General features: G+C 41.1%; 1 protein-coding gene across 2 annotated transcripts in view; it reads left to right on the top strand.

The window, feature by feature from the left end:
• smchd1 (structural maintenance of chromosomes flexible hinge domain containing 1) overlaps positions 1-17,193 on the top strand; it is a 39,064-nt gene continuing 21,871 nt past the window's right edge. The window contains exons 1-17 of one of the 2 annotated variants that reach the window (XM_080865792.1): positions 1-341; positions 4,972-5,047; positions 5,158-5,316; positions 5,438-5,520; positions 5,617-5,750; positions 6,558-6,672; positions 6,871-6,990; positions 7,113-7,276; positions 8,335-8,428; positions 8,525-8,786; positions 8,925-9,039; positions 10,373-10,565; positions 13,954-14,154; positions 14,248-14,361; positions 14,697-14,803; positions 14,985-15,067; positions 15,237-15,350. In XM_080865792.1, coding sequence (XP_080721918.1) covers positions 177-341; positions 4,972-5,047; positions 5,158-5,316; positions 5,438-5,520; positions 5,617-5,750; positions 6,558-6,672; positions 6,871-6,990; positions 7,113-7,276; positions 8,335-8,428; positions 8,525-8,786; positions 8,925-9,039; positions 10,373-10,565; positions 13,954-14,154; positions 14,248-14,361; positions 14,697-14,803; positions 14,985-15,067; positions 15,237-15,350 — 2,299 coding nt within the window. In that variant the 5' untranslated portion in view covers positions 1-176. Of the gene's footprint in view, positions 342-4,971; positions 5,048-5,157; positions 5,317-5,437; positions 5,521-5,616; positions 5,751-6,557; positions 6,673-6,870; positions 6,991-7,112; positions 7,277-8,334; positions 8,429-8,524; positions 8,787-8,921; positions 9,040-10,372; positions 10,566-13,953; positions 14,155-14,247; positions 14,362-14,696; positions 14,804-14,984; positions 15,068-15,236; positions 15,351-17,193 lie in introns of both variants that reach the window. The other variant, XM_080865791.1, reaches the window with a different exon arrangement.

The raw sequence follows: 17,193 nt of genomic DNA, 5'->3' as shown, positions 1-17,193 counted from the left end.
TTACGGATGAAATCGCTACACGAAGGGCAGAGCAGAGGAGTGAGAGGAACGAGTCCCGCGGAAACTACACATACTTTTAATACCAGACCAGACAACGCGGATGTGAGTCTCTCACTCCAGTCTGGACGAGGACGACCGTTCATTTCAGAGTAACGTGAAAAGGCGAAGCGGCGACGATGCTGACTTCTGCCTCCCAGCGTCGGTCTGCAGCAGCTTCCTTGCAGCAGGGAGAGAAGAAAATCCGTGTTTACGACCTCCGCTTAGAAACGGAGGCGAAAACCTGCAAGCCGTTTGAAATTGCTGGTTGGGACTTCAACGACTTTCTCCAAGCTCTGCACAAGGTAATGTCTGCTACCTTGATTTGAGGTCAAGCTATAAGGGCGAGGTCAGAAAGTTCTTACATACATTTTCATGGCACTTAGAGCCCAAATGATTGGTTGGCCTACTGCCAGTGTATCAGCCAGCACCATCTTATCATAGGTGTATGCATATGAAGGAATTAATGTCGGTAAAAAGATGGATTTGGAAACATTGTCACCGGTTTGTCCATCATAAAGACGAGACCGTTATAATTTAGCTGTAAAAAGATCCTCTCCTGTGGAATTCATTGCTGAAACAAAGCGTGTAAACACATACAACATACCTGTAGAGCGTGTAAACAGCCACAAAATGACCCGATTTATGATGCTTTAGAACTGGAGTGCAAGTGTCCTGCAAGGTAGTTCTGTTATTCTGTCCGCAGAATTAAGACTGCAGGCTAGAATAATAGAAACACTTCTCTGTGTAATGTTGTGCAGAAGCAGAACTGTTCTTTGTAGATGATATTAGTGTCAGATTTTAGGAGGTAGCCAAAGAACATCTGTTATTGGTGCAGTGGTTCATATTCTGTATGTAGAAAACCGAAATAGAAACGGATTTTGGTACCTGCCACAGGGGGTATGGCCTTCCTCCAAAGGGACATGAGAACTCTGATTTTCAAAGACTTTTAACTAGATCCCCACTGATATTTCACACTGATACCAATACTGGTGATCTAAAAATCCGATATTCCAGTGTGTCAGTGTGTATTCTGCTGTTTTGTTTTGTTTTCCAAATAAACGAAAGGGAAGCTAAAGTGCCCTCTGGTGGAAAGCAAATTACGCAATGTAAACATGTTTGAACATGATTGAAGGGTGCTTCTTTACTTTTTAATTTTCATTATCAGCTGTCAATTTTAAACCAGGAAAAACTATGAAAATTATATACAGTAAGTAAGAGTTATGTTCATAGGAGCCCTTTGTTTCAGTAACAAACACATCTGCAACATGTTTGCAAACTTATTTGGATGTTAGTATTACTGGCAGACACTACTGAGAGTGCTGTAAGTAGGGATGGGTATCGTTTAGGTTTTATCCGATACCAGTACCAAACCGGTACTTTTGAAACGGTGCTTAAACGGTGCTCGAACCGGTGCTTAAAGAATGGAGAACACAAAATTGGTCCAAAAACCTCTCATGTTCAGCTGTTTTTTTGTAAAAAGATAACAATGTTAGCCTTTTCTGCAGCTATAGGGGATTTATGGCATCACTCTTGGCTGGAAGCAGTGCTTAATCAATGGAAAACACAAACTTTGTCCAAAAACCTCTCATGTTTAGCTGTTTTCCACTTTTTCTTTGGTCATTTTAGCTTTTTTGGCCAGGGTGAAGGGAGTATCTGCCATCAAACAAGAAGACAGCCTCATGTAACTATGATGCCTGTTTGCTAGTTCCCCTTACATGCATTAATGTAATAACGTGGTTAGCCTACTCAACGTAAATCACACACGGACAACATTAAGCTACTCACACAGAGAAGAACGGCTGCTGCTGCATCATCATCCGTCATCATTTCTGCTACACTGGCAGGCTTCGGGTTTTTGGGGGATGTTGGGATAACTCTGGGTCCGATAACAGGCAACCCACCCGCAGTAGATGTGCTCGGTGTGAGGTCTCGCAGCAAGCTATCAAATACGGCGCATTTCTCGGCTTTTAACAAAATGCTATACGTCGCCAGATGTTTCATCAGACTCGAGGAGTTACCTCCTTTGCACAGTATCACCTTAAAACACTTGTTGCAGGCTGCTGAGTTTGCATCTTTTGCTGTGAAGTACAGCCAGACTTTGACCGCTTCGCCTTGGGTATTTTTAATCTGTAGCTCTGCTCTAAAAGAACATACGTACCTGGGCCCGCCTACTATGCTTGCAAAGGTAAAATGATTGGCTGGAATCCAAAGTGTGTGACATTTCAGGGAAAAAAAGCACCGAAATGAAGCACCGAAATGTGCGCTGCTTTTCGGTCTGGTTACTACCATTTATGTTATGGCACCGGATACCGGTACCCATCCCTAGCTGTAAGCGGTGCAGTCTGTGCCACTGTGCTGGCGAATTTATGCCAAGAATCTTTATCTGAATTGATTTTCATTTTTAATAATACATTTTTGGATATTAGATAGATATGCATCCGTGATAGGTCAGTATTCATTGGTAATGAGTGAGGCATTACATATTTGAGATGCAACAGAGGCTTGTCCAGTGTTTTCTTAGGTATGATTGTAAGTGAGGTGTTGACATCCACATGCAGGAAGAGGACTACCTATATCACGAAGGACCAAACTCATCCAGCACACTCATTCTTTGCTGCTCTCCTCTCAGGCAGGAGGCTGAGGAGCATTAAATGCAAAACTACCAGACTGAGAAACAGCGTCGTTCCAGAAGCTGTGAAACTTCTCAATGCATAAACAGACAAGAACTGTTATACTACCGATACTTTACTGACACCGTCACTTTATCAATGCTAGTCATCATGGCCTCTTGCTGCTAAAATATTTATACCTATATTTCTATATCTATACTCCATACTGGTACTCAGGTTGTTGCACTCTATTTATATTATATTATTTTATTACTTGTTATTTGTTATTTCTGGGTTTTTTTGTGTTTCTTTGTTATTTTGTTTCTTTTCACTTCTATGGATAACCGGGACCATGTGCACATAATTTCATTCCACCTCATGTAAACATGTGATGCGAATAACAATAAAGCTTCCTTGATCCTTCATCCTTCATCCTTGACATGGTTTACCCAGCATAATGATTAATGATGATGAAGTGACCTGAAAGATAGGATCATGGCCAAACTTGAAACCTGGACCCCCTGTAGCCGGTTACCAAGATTACGTGAAGTACCCTCAGAAGGTCTGCTAGATGATGTTAATGCAGCACTACGGACAATACCTACAACCACGATTACCGACACTAACAAGCTGATCTACAATACGGCAGCAGTGATCAGTGAGATGCTTGGCTACAAGTTGAACAGCCACAAGGGGCAGTATTCTCCATGGAGAAGGAGGCTAGAGGCTAAGATCAAGGTAGCACGGAGGGAGGTTAGCCAACTATCGGAGTTGCTGAAAGGCGCGATGAGGAAGGTGCCTAAGAAGTACAGGAAGCTGTCCATACCTGAGACCTTGGAAACTGCCAAGCAACGACTCACAGCCTTGGCCAGCCGCTTGAGGAGGTACACCAGAGAGATAGAAGGCAAGAGAATAAACCAGCTGTTCTCCACGGAACCAGCCAAGGTGTACTCTCAGTGGCAGGGGAACAATATGAGAACAGCACCACCAAGGCTGGAGGCAGAACAATACAATAACCTGCCTCAGCACCACGTGGAAGCTCCTGTCAGGTATCATAGCGGCTAAGATGAACAGGCACATGGGTCAATACATGAGCGGGCCACAGAAAGGGATGGGCAAGAATACCAGAGGCGCAAAACACCAGCTACTGGCAGACCAAGCAGTCAGCCGAGACTGCAGGACCAGACTGACCAACCTGTGCACTGCCTGGATTGATTGCAAGAAACCCTATGACTCGATGCCCCACACCTGGATCCTGGAATGCCTAGAACTATATAAGATCAACAGGACCCTGAGAGCCAACCTCAAGCCCATAGCACAAGTCACCATCAAGTGCGGGATCTACTAAGGAGATGCTCTGTCCCCACTGCTGTTGTGCATAGGCCTGAACCCCCTCAGTGAGATAATTGACAAGACTGGCTACGGATACCGACTATGGAATGGAGCAGTTGTCAGCCACCTCCTGTACACGGATGACATCAAGCTGTATGCCAAGAGTGAACGAGACATCGATTCACTGATCCACACTACCAGGATATACAGCAGTGACATCGGAATGTCGTTCGGGCTGGAGAAGTGTAGTCGGATGGTAACAAAGAGAGGGAAGGTAGTCAGAACTGAGGGGATTGAACTACCAGAAGGCAACATTGCAGACATAGAGGACAGTTACAAGTACCTGGGGATCCCGCAGGCGAATGGGAACCATGAAGAGGCCGCTAGGAAAGCTGCAACCACCAAGTACCTGCAGAGGGTCAGGCAAATCCTGAGGGGTCAGCTGAATGGTAAGAACAAGATCCGGGCCATCAACACCTACGTAGTATCGATGTAGCGGTTCCGAATGACAGCAACATCAGGAAGAAGGAACACGAGAAGCTCGAGAAATACCAAGGGCTCAGAGAAGAGCTCGAGAAGATGTGGAGGGTGAAGGTGGCGGTGGTCCCAGTGGTAATCGGAGCACTAGGTGCAGTGACTTCCAAGCTAGGCGAGTGGCTCTAGCAGATCCCGAGAACAACAGCGGAGATCTCTTTCCAGAAGAGCGCAGTCCTAGGAATAGCTAAGATACTTGCGCAGGACCCTCAAGCTCCCAGGCCTCTGATAGAGGACCCAAGCTTGAAGGATTGACCGATTTTTTTTTTTTTTTTGGTTGTTTTTTTTTACTGTACATAGTTTTTATTTCAATTTGTATTTTTCTAATATATCTCTACTTCTTTTTTTTTTCCTGTCCCTTGTGTTGCTGTAACAAATGAGTTTCTCCAGCGTTGGATTTAATAAAATCTATGTCTAAAACGACTCACTAACCATTACTACATCTTTACTGTTACAGGTATTTGGAATCCCTTCATTTGAGACATTTGTGGTGGCAACGACTGACAGAATTGTTCTCGATTTTGACAGATTTAGTAAGTAAATCTATCAGATATTGATGAGTGTTTTGAGCTTAAGTGAAATATCAAGATGAACCTGCTTTTCTTCTAATGGAATTCCACTGAATAATTTTTAATTATTCTAGAGGAACTCCAGGATGGTAGCACCCTTTACTTGTTGCAAGACGAGCACCAGGTTCTGCCTACGGCAACGGTGGAAAACATATCGTTTACGCCCCACTATGATACGCTGATAAAGGGTGGCACTTATGAGTACTATGCCAGTGAGAACAAGGAGTCATTAGGTAAGTGCTAAAACGATCATGGTCGTGTACTTGGGATGATCACAGATTAGCCTTTTGCGATCTGTTTGTTTCTCGCTGCTTATCTTTTTTTTTTTTTTTTTTTTTTTTTCTTCTCCTCCAGCCTATCCACTTGCCGAGCTCATCGACAACTCTCTTTCAGCCACAGCTAAAAACACAGGAACGAGGATAATAGAGATAAGGATGGTTGGTTCTGAAACTGCAAATACATGATTATTGAATACTGGATTAATGTCACATATACAGAGGAGCGCTAACTCAGTATTTGTATCTGTTTAACAGCAGTTTGATGAAAGTCTTGGGAAACCTGCTGTCATTGTCCTGGACAATGGACGTGGCATGACTACAAAGCAGCTCAATAAATGGGCAGTTTACAGACACTCCAAATTTACAAAAGAAACCGGCAGTTTTGCAAGGTTGGTTTGTTTTATTTTAAATTCCAAAATTACAGTAGTGTGGTGCTTTCCAGCTCTTTATTCAAAAGTAGTTCCAAAAGTTGGGACACTGTTTAAAAAAACAAAAAAAAACCCCCAAAACAAATACATAAAAGTAGAATGAAGTTTGCAAATCACATAAATCTCGTGTTTAATTGAAAATAGTAAAAAGAGTATAAATCCAGAAATGCTGCTGGCTTCTTGTGGCATGAGCTCATTTAAGAGTGGAGTAGTGAAGTGGAAAACCGTCCTGCAATCTGATTTATCAAAAATTTAAATGTGGAAATCTTGAACGCTGTGTCCTCTGGACTCCAGCTTCTTATCACCTCAAAATCTGTGAAGGCACCCTTGATGCTGAATGACATTTTGAAGTTTGGGAGCAACATGGGCAAAATCCAGCAGATGGCTTTCTTACCGAAGTTTTGCTTAAAAACAAGCACAAACCACATTCTGCCCATATTACACCAACATGCCTCTGTAGTAGAGTCTGGGTGCTTAAGGGGCCTCTGATGCAGACCACTTTGGTTTGTGGTGAACCTTTGGCTCACCACAAACCAAAAATATCATAAAGGAGGCCAACTGAAATCCTGTCTGAGGCAAGAATATGAAAACATTTCACGTGCTGCTAAAAGAAAAGAAATGTGAAATGGTGGGGATGCATTCGCCTCTTTTGAATTAAACCTAGTATTTAAATCATTTTGCATTTTTGTTTTTTCTTCTTCTGAACATCTATCTTAATTTAAAAAAGGCACAAATTAAGCCATGCATTTATATTTCTCTTTTCTACAGAAGAGAAGAAGACTACGTCCGCCCTGATCCTGTACCTCGAAGTCTTAATAGTGATATATCGTACTTTGGAGTTGGAGGAAAACAAGCTGTTTTCCACTTTGGAAATGTAGTCAGAGTAAGTCTGTGTGGAAACTCAGTGAAACACTTCATAGAATATCTAAAACCCAAATTATAAAATATAATAAATGTAACTTAACTTTGTTTCCTTTATTGCGGACTGAGTTTGAAAATTAGATGTGTGGTTTTTAGATGGGCATTTCTTGGTATTTTGTCAATTAAGTACATATGTTTGTTTTGTTTCATAAATTACTAGATGATTAGCAAGCCAGTGGGGTTACCAGATGTTCATGAGTTGGTTCTATCAGAAGAAGAATTTGAAAGAAAGGAAAAGAACAAAGAGGATATTTATAGCACCACCATCCTAAACAGGAAGGTGAGTCTACTTTAAGATGTTGTTAAAAGATGTGCTAAAGATTTTGATGATTTTTGGATTGTGGTGTGCTCTCTCCCTGCGTCAACACCATCTCTGAGTGATGTTTAATCTTCCCGCTACAGCCTGGCGACTTTTCACACGTGAGTGAAGATGAGCGCTTCCTTCGTACCATCATCGATGAGGAACGTGGGAAGGAAAGCTTCACGGCCGTAGTTATTACAGGACTCAAGGAAAAGCATATCTCCTTCCTGAAACAGAATTTTGATGCATGGACCAGACATCTAGCGTGAGCTCACTCATCCACATCATATCTTAAAGACGGTGCATCCGGAAAGTTTTCGTAACACTTCACTTGTTCCACTTTTTGACAAAGTAAAAAAAAAAAAAAGTGAGAAAAATGTTTTAAATTCTTGGAAATGTACATAAGTATCCACAGCCTTTGCTCAATATTATGCTGAAGCACGTTTGGCAGCAATTACAGCCTCAAGTCTTTTTGAGTGTGATGGTACAACCATGTCACAGATATTTTGGGACAGTCTGTCCCATTCTTCTTTGCAGGTTGGATAGGGAACGTTGCTGCACAGACATTTTCAGATCTTCCCAGACATGTTCATTTGGGTTTAAATCTGATCTCTGACACTGAAAGACATTCACTGAGAATTCACCAACATTCGCAAACCCTGACTAGTCTTCCAGCTCCTGCTGCCAAAAAACATCCCCACAGCATGATGCTGCCACCACCATACTTTTCTGTAGGGATGGCATTGACTGGGCAATAAGTAATGTCTGGTTTCCTCCTGACATGACGCTTGGCATTGAAGGCCAAAGAGTTCAGTCTTTGTTTCATCAGACCAGATCGGTGCCTCAACCTGCCTTGGAGGTCTGCAGACAATTCCTTGTGCTTTGTGGTTTGGTTGGTCCTCTGAGATACACTGTCAAGTATGGGACCTTATATAGACTTGTGTGTGCCTTTCCAAATCATGTCCAGTCAACTGAATTTACCACAGGTGGACTCCACTCAAGCTGCAGAAATATCTGATAGATGATCAGTGGAAACAGGATGCGCCTGAGCTCAATTTTGAGTGTTATGGCAAAGGCTGGGAATACTTATGTACATGTGATATTTTTTATTTTTACACCTCCAATTTTTTGTTGTTTTAATTGCATTCTTTTTCTGTTTTTTAATTTATTTTATTTTATTCCTCCTTTTGTTTCATCCTTTTTATCTTGCAATATTCCCGTTTTAAGAAATTCACCTTTTAACAATTGAAGGCTGCCCTGACACAATCATTTCCAAACTGCTTTTGGATTAAACTCTGTTAACTGCATTTGTCCTACTTTCAGACACATATATCACTATTACATTCATGGAGTCAATGGAAATGACCTGAAACAAGGCTCTAAAAAGACAGCTCAACAACCTACGATTGACATTCAGGTGAGGCTTCAGATAAATGTAGACTTTTACAAAATACTGTATGTTATTTAAATTTTTGTATGTTTTGGCTAACTTTACCATTTTACTCGTTTACAGATCACTTTACGCGAAAAACCAAACAAATGTCCCCGTGTGCTGAACCTGAGGGAAGTTGACGATGACATGCAAACTTTGTACATTAACTCTGCTGCGGACACCTTTGAGTTCAAGGCCTCCTCTGGACCGGGTGGTGGCACAGTGGAGGGAGTGCTGCGTTATCATCCATTCCTCTATGATAGGGAGACTTATCCTAAATATCCTGAAGATCCTGAAGATCCTAAAGATCCTAAAGATCCCAAAGATACATGTTCTGCAAATGGTATTCATACTGTTAACATATTTAATACATTCATGGATTTTATAGTTTGACATATTTTGAAGTTGTGTTTTTTTGTTTGTTTGTTTTTTTCGTTGCTTTTGTTTATGTTGTTTTTTGGGGGGTAATTTTCTTTAGCAGCGTCTTCTGAAAATGACAATTTAGAAAATGAGCCTGGACTCGTGACTCAGGAAGAAAGGAAGATCTTTGAGTGTTTCTGGAATGGACGGCTCATACCTGGCACCAAAGTGGCTGAGTAATTACACTCATTTCATACTTATATTCACAAAAACTAATGTCCCATTTTAGTCTAAAATAGTAGGCTTTACCTTTAGTTACTTTTCACTTCAGAGTTTAACATAACGGCTAGGAGTCAGCAGAGAAAATTGATTCCACTATCATATATAGGTCCCTGTCATGCTGTGATGTTGGATACGGTTTAACTCCACATAGGAACCTATCTGTGGATAGTGTCAGTGGAAAAATGGGGAAACAAAGCCTGTAATCTTTTATCATATCGACCTTTGCAGTCTTCACGAATGCCAAAAGTGATGCAACTTTTTTCTGTGGCTAGTCGTTCACTTCACTTCACGTTCAGTTTTTTCGTAACTTTACACAATTGGTGCAAACGGTGTGGCCGGGTTGAAAACACACATGTATGCTTTTGTTTGTTTTTACCACTGTTTCAGTGATATGTCAGTGCAGAAGCTCAGATATTCCCAAACTATACAGATTAAAGAGATGCAACAGCTCAAAAAGATGAGACTTTTGGAAGAAAACAAAAGCAACTGATATGGAGGTTTTCTCTGCGTGGCAGTACCTGTCATTCAGTGTTTTAGATGATGACGGCTCTGTGATGTCACTGTTTGCACGCCATACATTCAATGCTTTGAACATAATGGGCCCTTAAGACCCCCGCAGACTTGTCCTGTTTTTGAGGGAAGGATTTGCCTTTATTGATTATTTTTCTTTTGAATTTCCGCGGTTTGAATTGCTGTGTTGGTGATTGTGTATTTAACAGATAGCACATAATCTGCTATTCATGTGTTGTTATAATATTCTCAGACTTGATTGAGTTTTACTGATGGCATATTATGGTTATCACTAACATTGACTGGCTACACCTATGTTGAAAGATGCATTGCTGGTAGATCAGCTGCTAAACCTTCCATGCCTTTTGTCACTCTTTTTGTGACCTCTCACTAAGTGGACCGAGTTTAAAAAAAAAATTCATTTAGGTATAGAGCTGAATATGTGTAAAGATGTATAACAGGTCAGAAAATAAAAGATTGTATTTAAAACTGACTTTCAGCTAACAGAGAATATTTTGCTAGCAGCATGCTTCATGTTATTAACCTGATATTACTAAACGGAACTGAATCTTTGAACAAACAGAATAACCCTAGACTTTTCTGAGAGTTCAGACTGACAGCGCTGTCAGCATCGCTTTAAACTGTGCTTCCAAAAAATGAGAGAGAGCTAGGTTAACCTTTTCCCCTTGCCACTCACATTGTATTTGTCATATTCTATAGTGGTAAAAAATTACTTTAATATCCTTTCCTTCTTGTGTCTTGCTCCATTTGTTACAGGTTTGACTGGTGTTCTCGTAAAAATAACAGCAGAACAGCAGCAGATATACCCCCGGAGTGTTACCGTCGGCTTTCAGGAGTGCTTTTCACTGATGACAATTTCCAGGTCACCACAAACAAGATGACCTTCATGGACCTTGAGCTGAAACTGAAGAACAATCAAACTATCTTCTCACTGGTTCTGAACGGACAGGTGACCGTCTCCATTTCTCACTGGCTCTTTCACAATCAGAACTCCAGCACCACATTCAGTCCCTTGAGCGGATATATATTATGATTGATAAAGGATTGAAATGGATCTGATTTATTATGAGAATTGTTAACAGGAAGAGAAGAGTTCTACGGTTACTTTATCAGTCAGCCTCAACATTAAAACCACCTTGTTCATTTTGTACAGAGCAGTTTACAAAGTAGGACTGAAGCATACAATGTCTTGTCCTCATTTATAGCAGATCACATCCTGAGCTACAGAATGAGTACTTCCAATGTATGGAATTGCCTACGGCACATGCACTCAGGCGGAGACTATGTGGTCTTATTTTTATTACGCTGACCCAGCTGTGACCTGCTTTCAGGTTTAACAACATTTCCCATCACTGTTCTTAATTCTGGCAGGTGTTTATAAAATCCCATATTTTTATCAGTGTTTACTATCTTCAGCATGTTCTCTGACCTGAAGACTGTGTAGGTTCTCAGTTATCTAGGGTCCTGGTAGGGCTTGAAATGAAGACAGGACTTTTTGTGGATTTTTTATGGCTTATCCAAACGGCTTCTCTGGATATAGAACAACTGATGGAGAGTGTCCGGTAGTAAACCAAGGGCTGCTACTTTGATGGTCTATTACCGTATATAAAATATATAAAATCCAGCTGACATCCTCTCCAGTTCAAAAGAACACTTTTTAAACATGACAAAACCTGGGATACAACGGAGCACATCATACACACATAATATTCAGCTTAGGTTGATATCCAAACCTTAATTCTAATATATATATATGTTGTCTAGAATTAAAGATCTTTTAGTGCTAACCTATGTAATATTCCAGTGTTTAATAAAGTGTGTTGTGCACTGAAGCTACCTTTAAGCACTCCAGTGTTAATTGTTGTCTAGTGTTTTGCTTTGGTATAATAGAGATATTAACATAGGTCAAAGGTCAGAGTTGTTGCATTTATAAAATACTCAACATTAGATGATCTTCTCTCACCTAAACAACTTAAAATAAAGTGCTGTGATTAATAAAAATGTGCATGAGCTGCTGTACCCGAACCTTTACCTGACATACTGTATGTCGACACACAAAAGCAAGTGTAACAGATTTATACGACAAATCAAACGATCGGTATGTTTATATATTAACACAATTTGGACCCTTTTTGCTTTTTCATTCATCTCCATAATTTTTCTCAAGCGCTTTCATCTTTTGCTCATACCGAGGCTGCTGGCATATTCTGAGCTGTGGATAGCTTTAGCTTTAGCCACTTCTTTTATGTTAGTTTAAAATGTCCACATTCAGCTGAGTGAGGGAGATTAAAGTGTTAGACTAAGTTTGTTATTACAAATGTTCTCATGGTGGTCCCCCTGTCAATTTGTGTCACTCACAATGAAGCACGTCCATCCTAACAGCACATTAGTGTGTGTGTGTGTGTGTGTGTGTGTGTGTGTGCGTGCGTGTGCATGTGTCGGGTGGGGAGCATTGTGCTACATGTAGAGGTGGGAGGAGAGAAAGAGAAAGGCAGGTCAAACAATAGAGGAATGTTGTGTATATGTACATGTTATAATTATATAATACTGTAAAAAGAATGTGGTCTAAATGTATTACAGTAAACTTGTGTGGGAATCACTGAAACAACAGTAAAAGAAAAATTATGTTAATGTGCTGGTAGGAGGGCAAAAGGTGTTTCAAATGCTTTCCAACTTTTTGGTAAGGGAACATGCTGATGTGATATATACCAGCTCTCTCAAACCATTTAAAAATTAACTGAGCTTTTTTTATATCAGGGTCAAGAGGTTTGCAGAGCAGGTGATCAAAGAGGGAAGAAAGGAAGCAGAGATGAGGAGAGAGAGAGAGGAGGCAAAAGAGGAGGTGCAGAGGAGAGTGAAGGTGGTGATAGAGGAGGTGCAGCAAGTGAAAAAGGAGAGACAGGAGAAGGCGACAGAGGAGGTGTAGTACTTGGGCAAGAGAAAGGAGGTGACAGTGGGTCAGATGACCAAAGAGAGGGGGATAAAGCACAGAGAAAGGCTGCACAGGAGGCACAGATTTCCAGGTAACAGGCATAAAAAAACAAAAATAACTGTGCATGCAAGCACACACTTTCAGAGCACTGAACTGATTTGTATCTGGTTCGTGTGGTTTACTCACAGAGAGTCATATGGTGAGGGCAACAGTCGGGCAACTGGGCAGGTGAGAATCCAAGGATATATTAATAGAGTTTTTTAAAATTTAACAATGTCAAAAATGTTGTTAATATGTGCAATACAATCATTTAATATATAGTTATTTCAGAGTGCAGAAGCGAGCTAAATGTGTGTTGTCGTTTCAACAAAAATGCTTCACAACTTTCCCCTGGTTGCATTACAGTGCCACTTTACAAAGGGTGCAGTGTTTTCACTGTTCCAAAGTTTATTCAAATCACTCAAGATTAGCAAACAACTGTGTTATAACCTCAGGATAATGATGCTTGGAAACTAAGAGCCCTAATCAGGACGTTTAATTGACCACTTTCTGAGACGTCAACAGTTAGCCACAACACACACAGGAACTTGTTTTCCACATAACATTCTGACGGGAAAACCCTGAAAAACAAAGTGTGACCCTGCCTTTGTTAGTGTAGGCTTTAGAGATTGGAAAAAGGCTATGTTCAGGGTTCTCAGGACAATGAAAAAGTCAGTTACATATCCAGGCCATGAACACCTATGCTCAAAAAACTTCACAGCCTTCTTCAGCTGTTGGCAGACAACAGGAGGAAGCAAGGCATGGATTATTGAAGACTGTAGGCTCCATCAAATACTTGGCTTGGCAAAGTTTAGCTCTATGAGGTCATGTGTATAGTTGTTGGTGTAGTTTATTGATGTCAATACAGTGATGTAAATGATTGAATGTATATACATAAAAAAGCAGAATCACCATGTGGTATTTTTACCATCTGGCAATACAGCAGTGGAGAGCCGACAAGCAAAAATGCTGGTGGTCCTCTGGCATTTAAAACAAATTCCCCCCCCTAATGTTCAGCACAAAGTTAAACCCGTGTGTGTGTGCCAGAGAGAGACTGTGTCCCACTATTTGCTTTAACCACTGTGTGTGTGTGTGTGTGTGTGTGTGTGTGTGTGTGTGTGTGTGTGTGTGTGTGTGTGTGTGTGTGTGTGTGTGTGTGTGTTGCACATGCATGAAATTAAGCAGCTCATGACTGGACATATGGTGTGTCGCCAATATTAGTATTAATGATGAGTGACTGTTGGATACATTCTGTCTACCTGTTAGTAACAGAACACCGCGAGGTAACATATTTAACATGTCCTGTTTTCAGGTCTTTGTTTTTGCCTGCTTTTCTCTGCTAAACATTTTCTTTCCGTTTCAACAGAAATCGTCAAGAGGTAACATCCAGAAGGAGTTCACACAATGGCTTCGAAACTGTAATGAAAAGTTCGACAAGCAAATCAAGTTTGTGGGCTTCAATGAGATTAAAACACGGACAGATGTGTCTCTTAAGAAAATGCAGCATCCGTGGGCAGTCTTCTCCGCCATCGAGTGGGGAGGCAGGACATACAAAACAGGCCAACTTGTGAGCATTTATTGGTTTTTGTCTACTTAAATGTAATTTCTTATTGTTCCCTCTTCTACATTCATTCTGATCTCTTTATGCTTCCTCATACAGGTGAAGACGCACAATACAAATCCCATTCTGTACGGTAAAGTGGTTCAATTTTTGCTGCATGGAAATTTCGATGGAGACGTCTATGCCACGGGAGGACAGGTGGAAGTGTCTCGAGTAAGAAGGCAATTATGAAACTTTGATTTGAGAAACTGATCGAACATAAATTCCAAAACTGGAAAATGTCGCATTAAAAGGTTTTAAGAATAATATCAGTGATAAAAAATTGTGTGATAAAATTTCTTTGTGTCTATGTTATAAAGGGCAAAAAACAACAGCGAAAAAGTAAATAAAATCTATTGACAGTCATCTGAATCACTATTAAAACATCAGTTTTTTGTTGGGGGGGGTTTAATTTTCCATATTATTTCAGTAAATTCACTTATATAAATCCCTTTTTTTTTCTTTGTTCTTTTATTGAGTTTACTGATTTAAGAAAAATCTCTTCCCAGGAGCCCAAAGCACTTTGGGACATGAACAAGATCGTTCCCATTTCCAAGATCGACAAGACAGCCACTGATGAAACCATCAAGAAAACTATCGACAGTGACTCTGAGAAGTGAGTGAGCAGTTAGGGAGACATTTTTTTCTACACAAACTGCTCCTCTCTAATATTCACTTTTTGTTTGTGATGTAGATGCTCTGTTTCCTGGGTTGCTTTATTTTTTGCAAATCTTTCTCCTCATTCTGACTCAAAAATTAGACTTTCAGTTCAGGTGAATGACATGTGTTTGTTTCAGGCTTCCAGATAAGCTGAATGTGGAATGGCCCAATGGTAACCCCTTGCAAAATAATGCCATTCTTTCTGCTGGGACTACTTTAGGTAAGATCTTGCAGTGTTTGCATACCACAGCACTTCATATGTTATGAAAAACAAACAAACAGATAATTTGTTTGCATCAAACAGTGGTGTTCAAAAAAAGTCTTCCCCCATTCCTGTCCCGTATAGCTCAAAGCTCATTCCTCACATTTTGTCTGATGTGTCGTTTCAGGGCCTCTTAAAATTGACATCCTGAACAAGAGGGGAGAGAAATTATCTCGGATGTCCTCAGTGGGCCAGGGAAAAGGGACAAAACTGTGTGTTAAGCTCACGTTACTCCATCATGGTAAGTGTTTGATTACAGATTTGATATCCTATTGATATGTTTTCTTTTCATGATAACTTAATTAATAGGTGGTTAATTAAAAAAATGTGGAAAAAGTCTTTCTGCTGTTTATAACAAAGTTTCCAAGACTACAATTTATTGACATAACCCTGGGGAGTTGGTTTTTAAAAGCCTTAACTTGAGCTATATGGTGATTGCAATTTATCAGCTATTTTATTTATCAGCTAATGCTGGGAAATTCAGTTATCAAAGTGCTGTATGTGTGCAGGTAGGAGCTAATTGGTGATAACAAAGATGCAGATTTTTCGGACTATAAGGCGCACTTCAAATCCTTTAATTTTCTCAAAAATCGACAGTGTGCCTTATGTATGAATTCTGGTTGTGTTTACTGACCTCGAACCGATTTTATGTAGTACGCGCCGCGCAGAAATCTGTCAAAACATGTTTTACTACAACTTTGATACGCTACGAAGCCGCACTGCTTGATGGATTATCGGAGCATTATGGCTACCGTTGTCAGGAGCCTCGCGGAGTAATCTGGGTCCAAAACTCCATCCACTTCAGATCCCAAAGTCAAACAAACACTGCGGCATCACTGAGATTTAAAAACGGTCTAAATTCTTTCATCTTTAATAAAATTATCAGCGTTGCTGCTTTACCAGGTGTAACAATTAAGTTTAACATCCAGGCATCCATGAAAACAGAATTTATTAAATTTACCGGAGTCAAGTTCAAGTTCAAATTTTATTCGCCACATGCAGTGGCAGGTTGCCCTGCAGTGGAATGAACCCGCCCCTGACCTTACACACACAACACAGCCATCACATGGGGATACAAGTCAGACAACGGTTGCATTACAGAAAAAACACTGAAATGTACACTACAATGGGAAAGTACAAGAGGAAAAAAAGAGACCTCTACTCATGCTGGGCTATGGAGGACAGCATGAGAACAGGAAACAAAAAAACTCCTCTGCACAGAAAGTACATAAATGTCCACAGCACAACATTATAGAGCACGTGACCAGCAACAGGGTTGGGTAGGGGATGAGGAGTAATCCCAGGCAACACAGCAGCCATCCTGCCACTGCGCGGGCCCAGACCCGCCTCGTGTTCCCAGGAGGCAACAAGCATCGAAGGCATTGGAAGGGGAGGGGCGATATGTGAGTGCTTATCAGTGTAAGTGTATGTGTGTGCGTGTCCAGAGTTCAGCTGAGACAGTGTCCTTCACCCTATCAGGCTAAGTAAACAGTCTAGCGGCCAACCCAGGTGGCCTTGCATAGAGTGGGAAGAACAGTCAACACACAGTCATTATCAGGGAGTTTTTGTTCGGCTCCAGCCTTGAGCCCACAGCTGGCGCTGAGGGGGTATCTGCATTATGATGTTGATGTTATTGATTTTTCTTTTATGCGAGCAGCTCATGAGAATTTCAAAGCTGTTCTTTAACACTCCGACACTGGTCTCTCAATCTCCCATTGGAGAGCCGCGAGCTTCTCCATGATGTTATTAACCTTCAGTTCCGTGGTGTTGTCATTCTTGTGCTCAGAGAGCCGATTCTGAGAACTCACGACTGCAGTGAGCTGTTCCACGATGTAATCCAACTTTCGCTCAGAGGTCTTATTCTGAGCAGACCTCACCTTTATGTAACCCAATATACGCTCAGAGGTGTTATTCTGAGTATTCACGGCAGCTGTAAGCTCCTCCAAGGTCTTAACCATGCTGCACTCAGTGAGCCCATTCTGAGAAGTCGCGCCTCGTCCCATCGTTTCAATCCCAGCGGGCAGCCTTGGGGGGGGGGGGGGGTTTGAACAGCCGGTTCCGCTTTCTTAATTCTCCGATAAACC

Source organism: Rhamphochromis sp. 'chilingali' (genome assembly GCF_963969265.1).
Source record: "Rhamphochromis sp. 'chilingali' genome assembly, chromosome: 18".
Taxonomy (NCBI): domain Eukaryota; kingdom Metazoa; phylum Chordata; class Actinopteri; order Cichliformes; family Cichlidae; genus Rhamphochromis; species Rhamphochromis sp. 'chilingali'.
The sequence above is the reverse complement of the archived record's forward strand: the minus strand, read 5'-3'. Positions and strand labels throughout refer to the sequence as shown.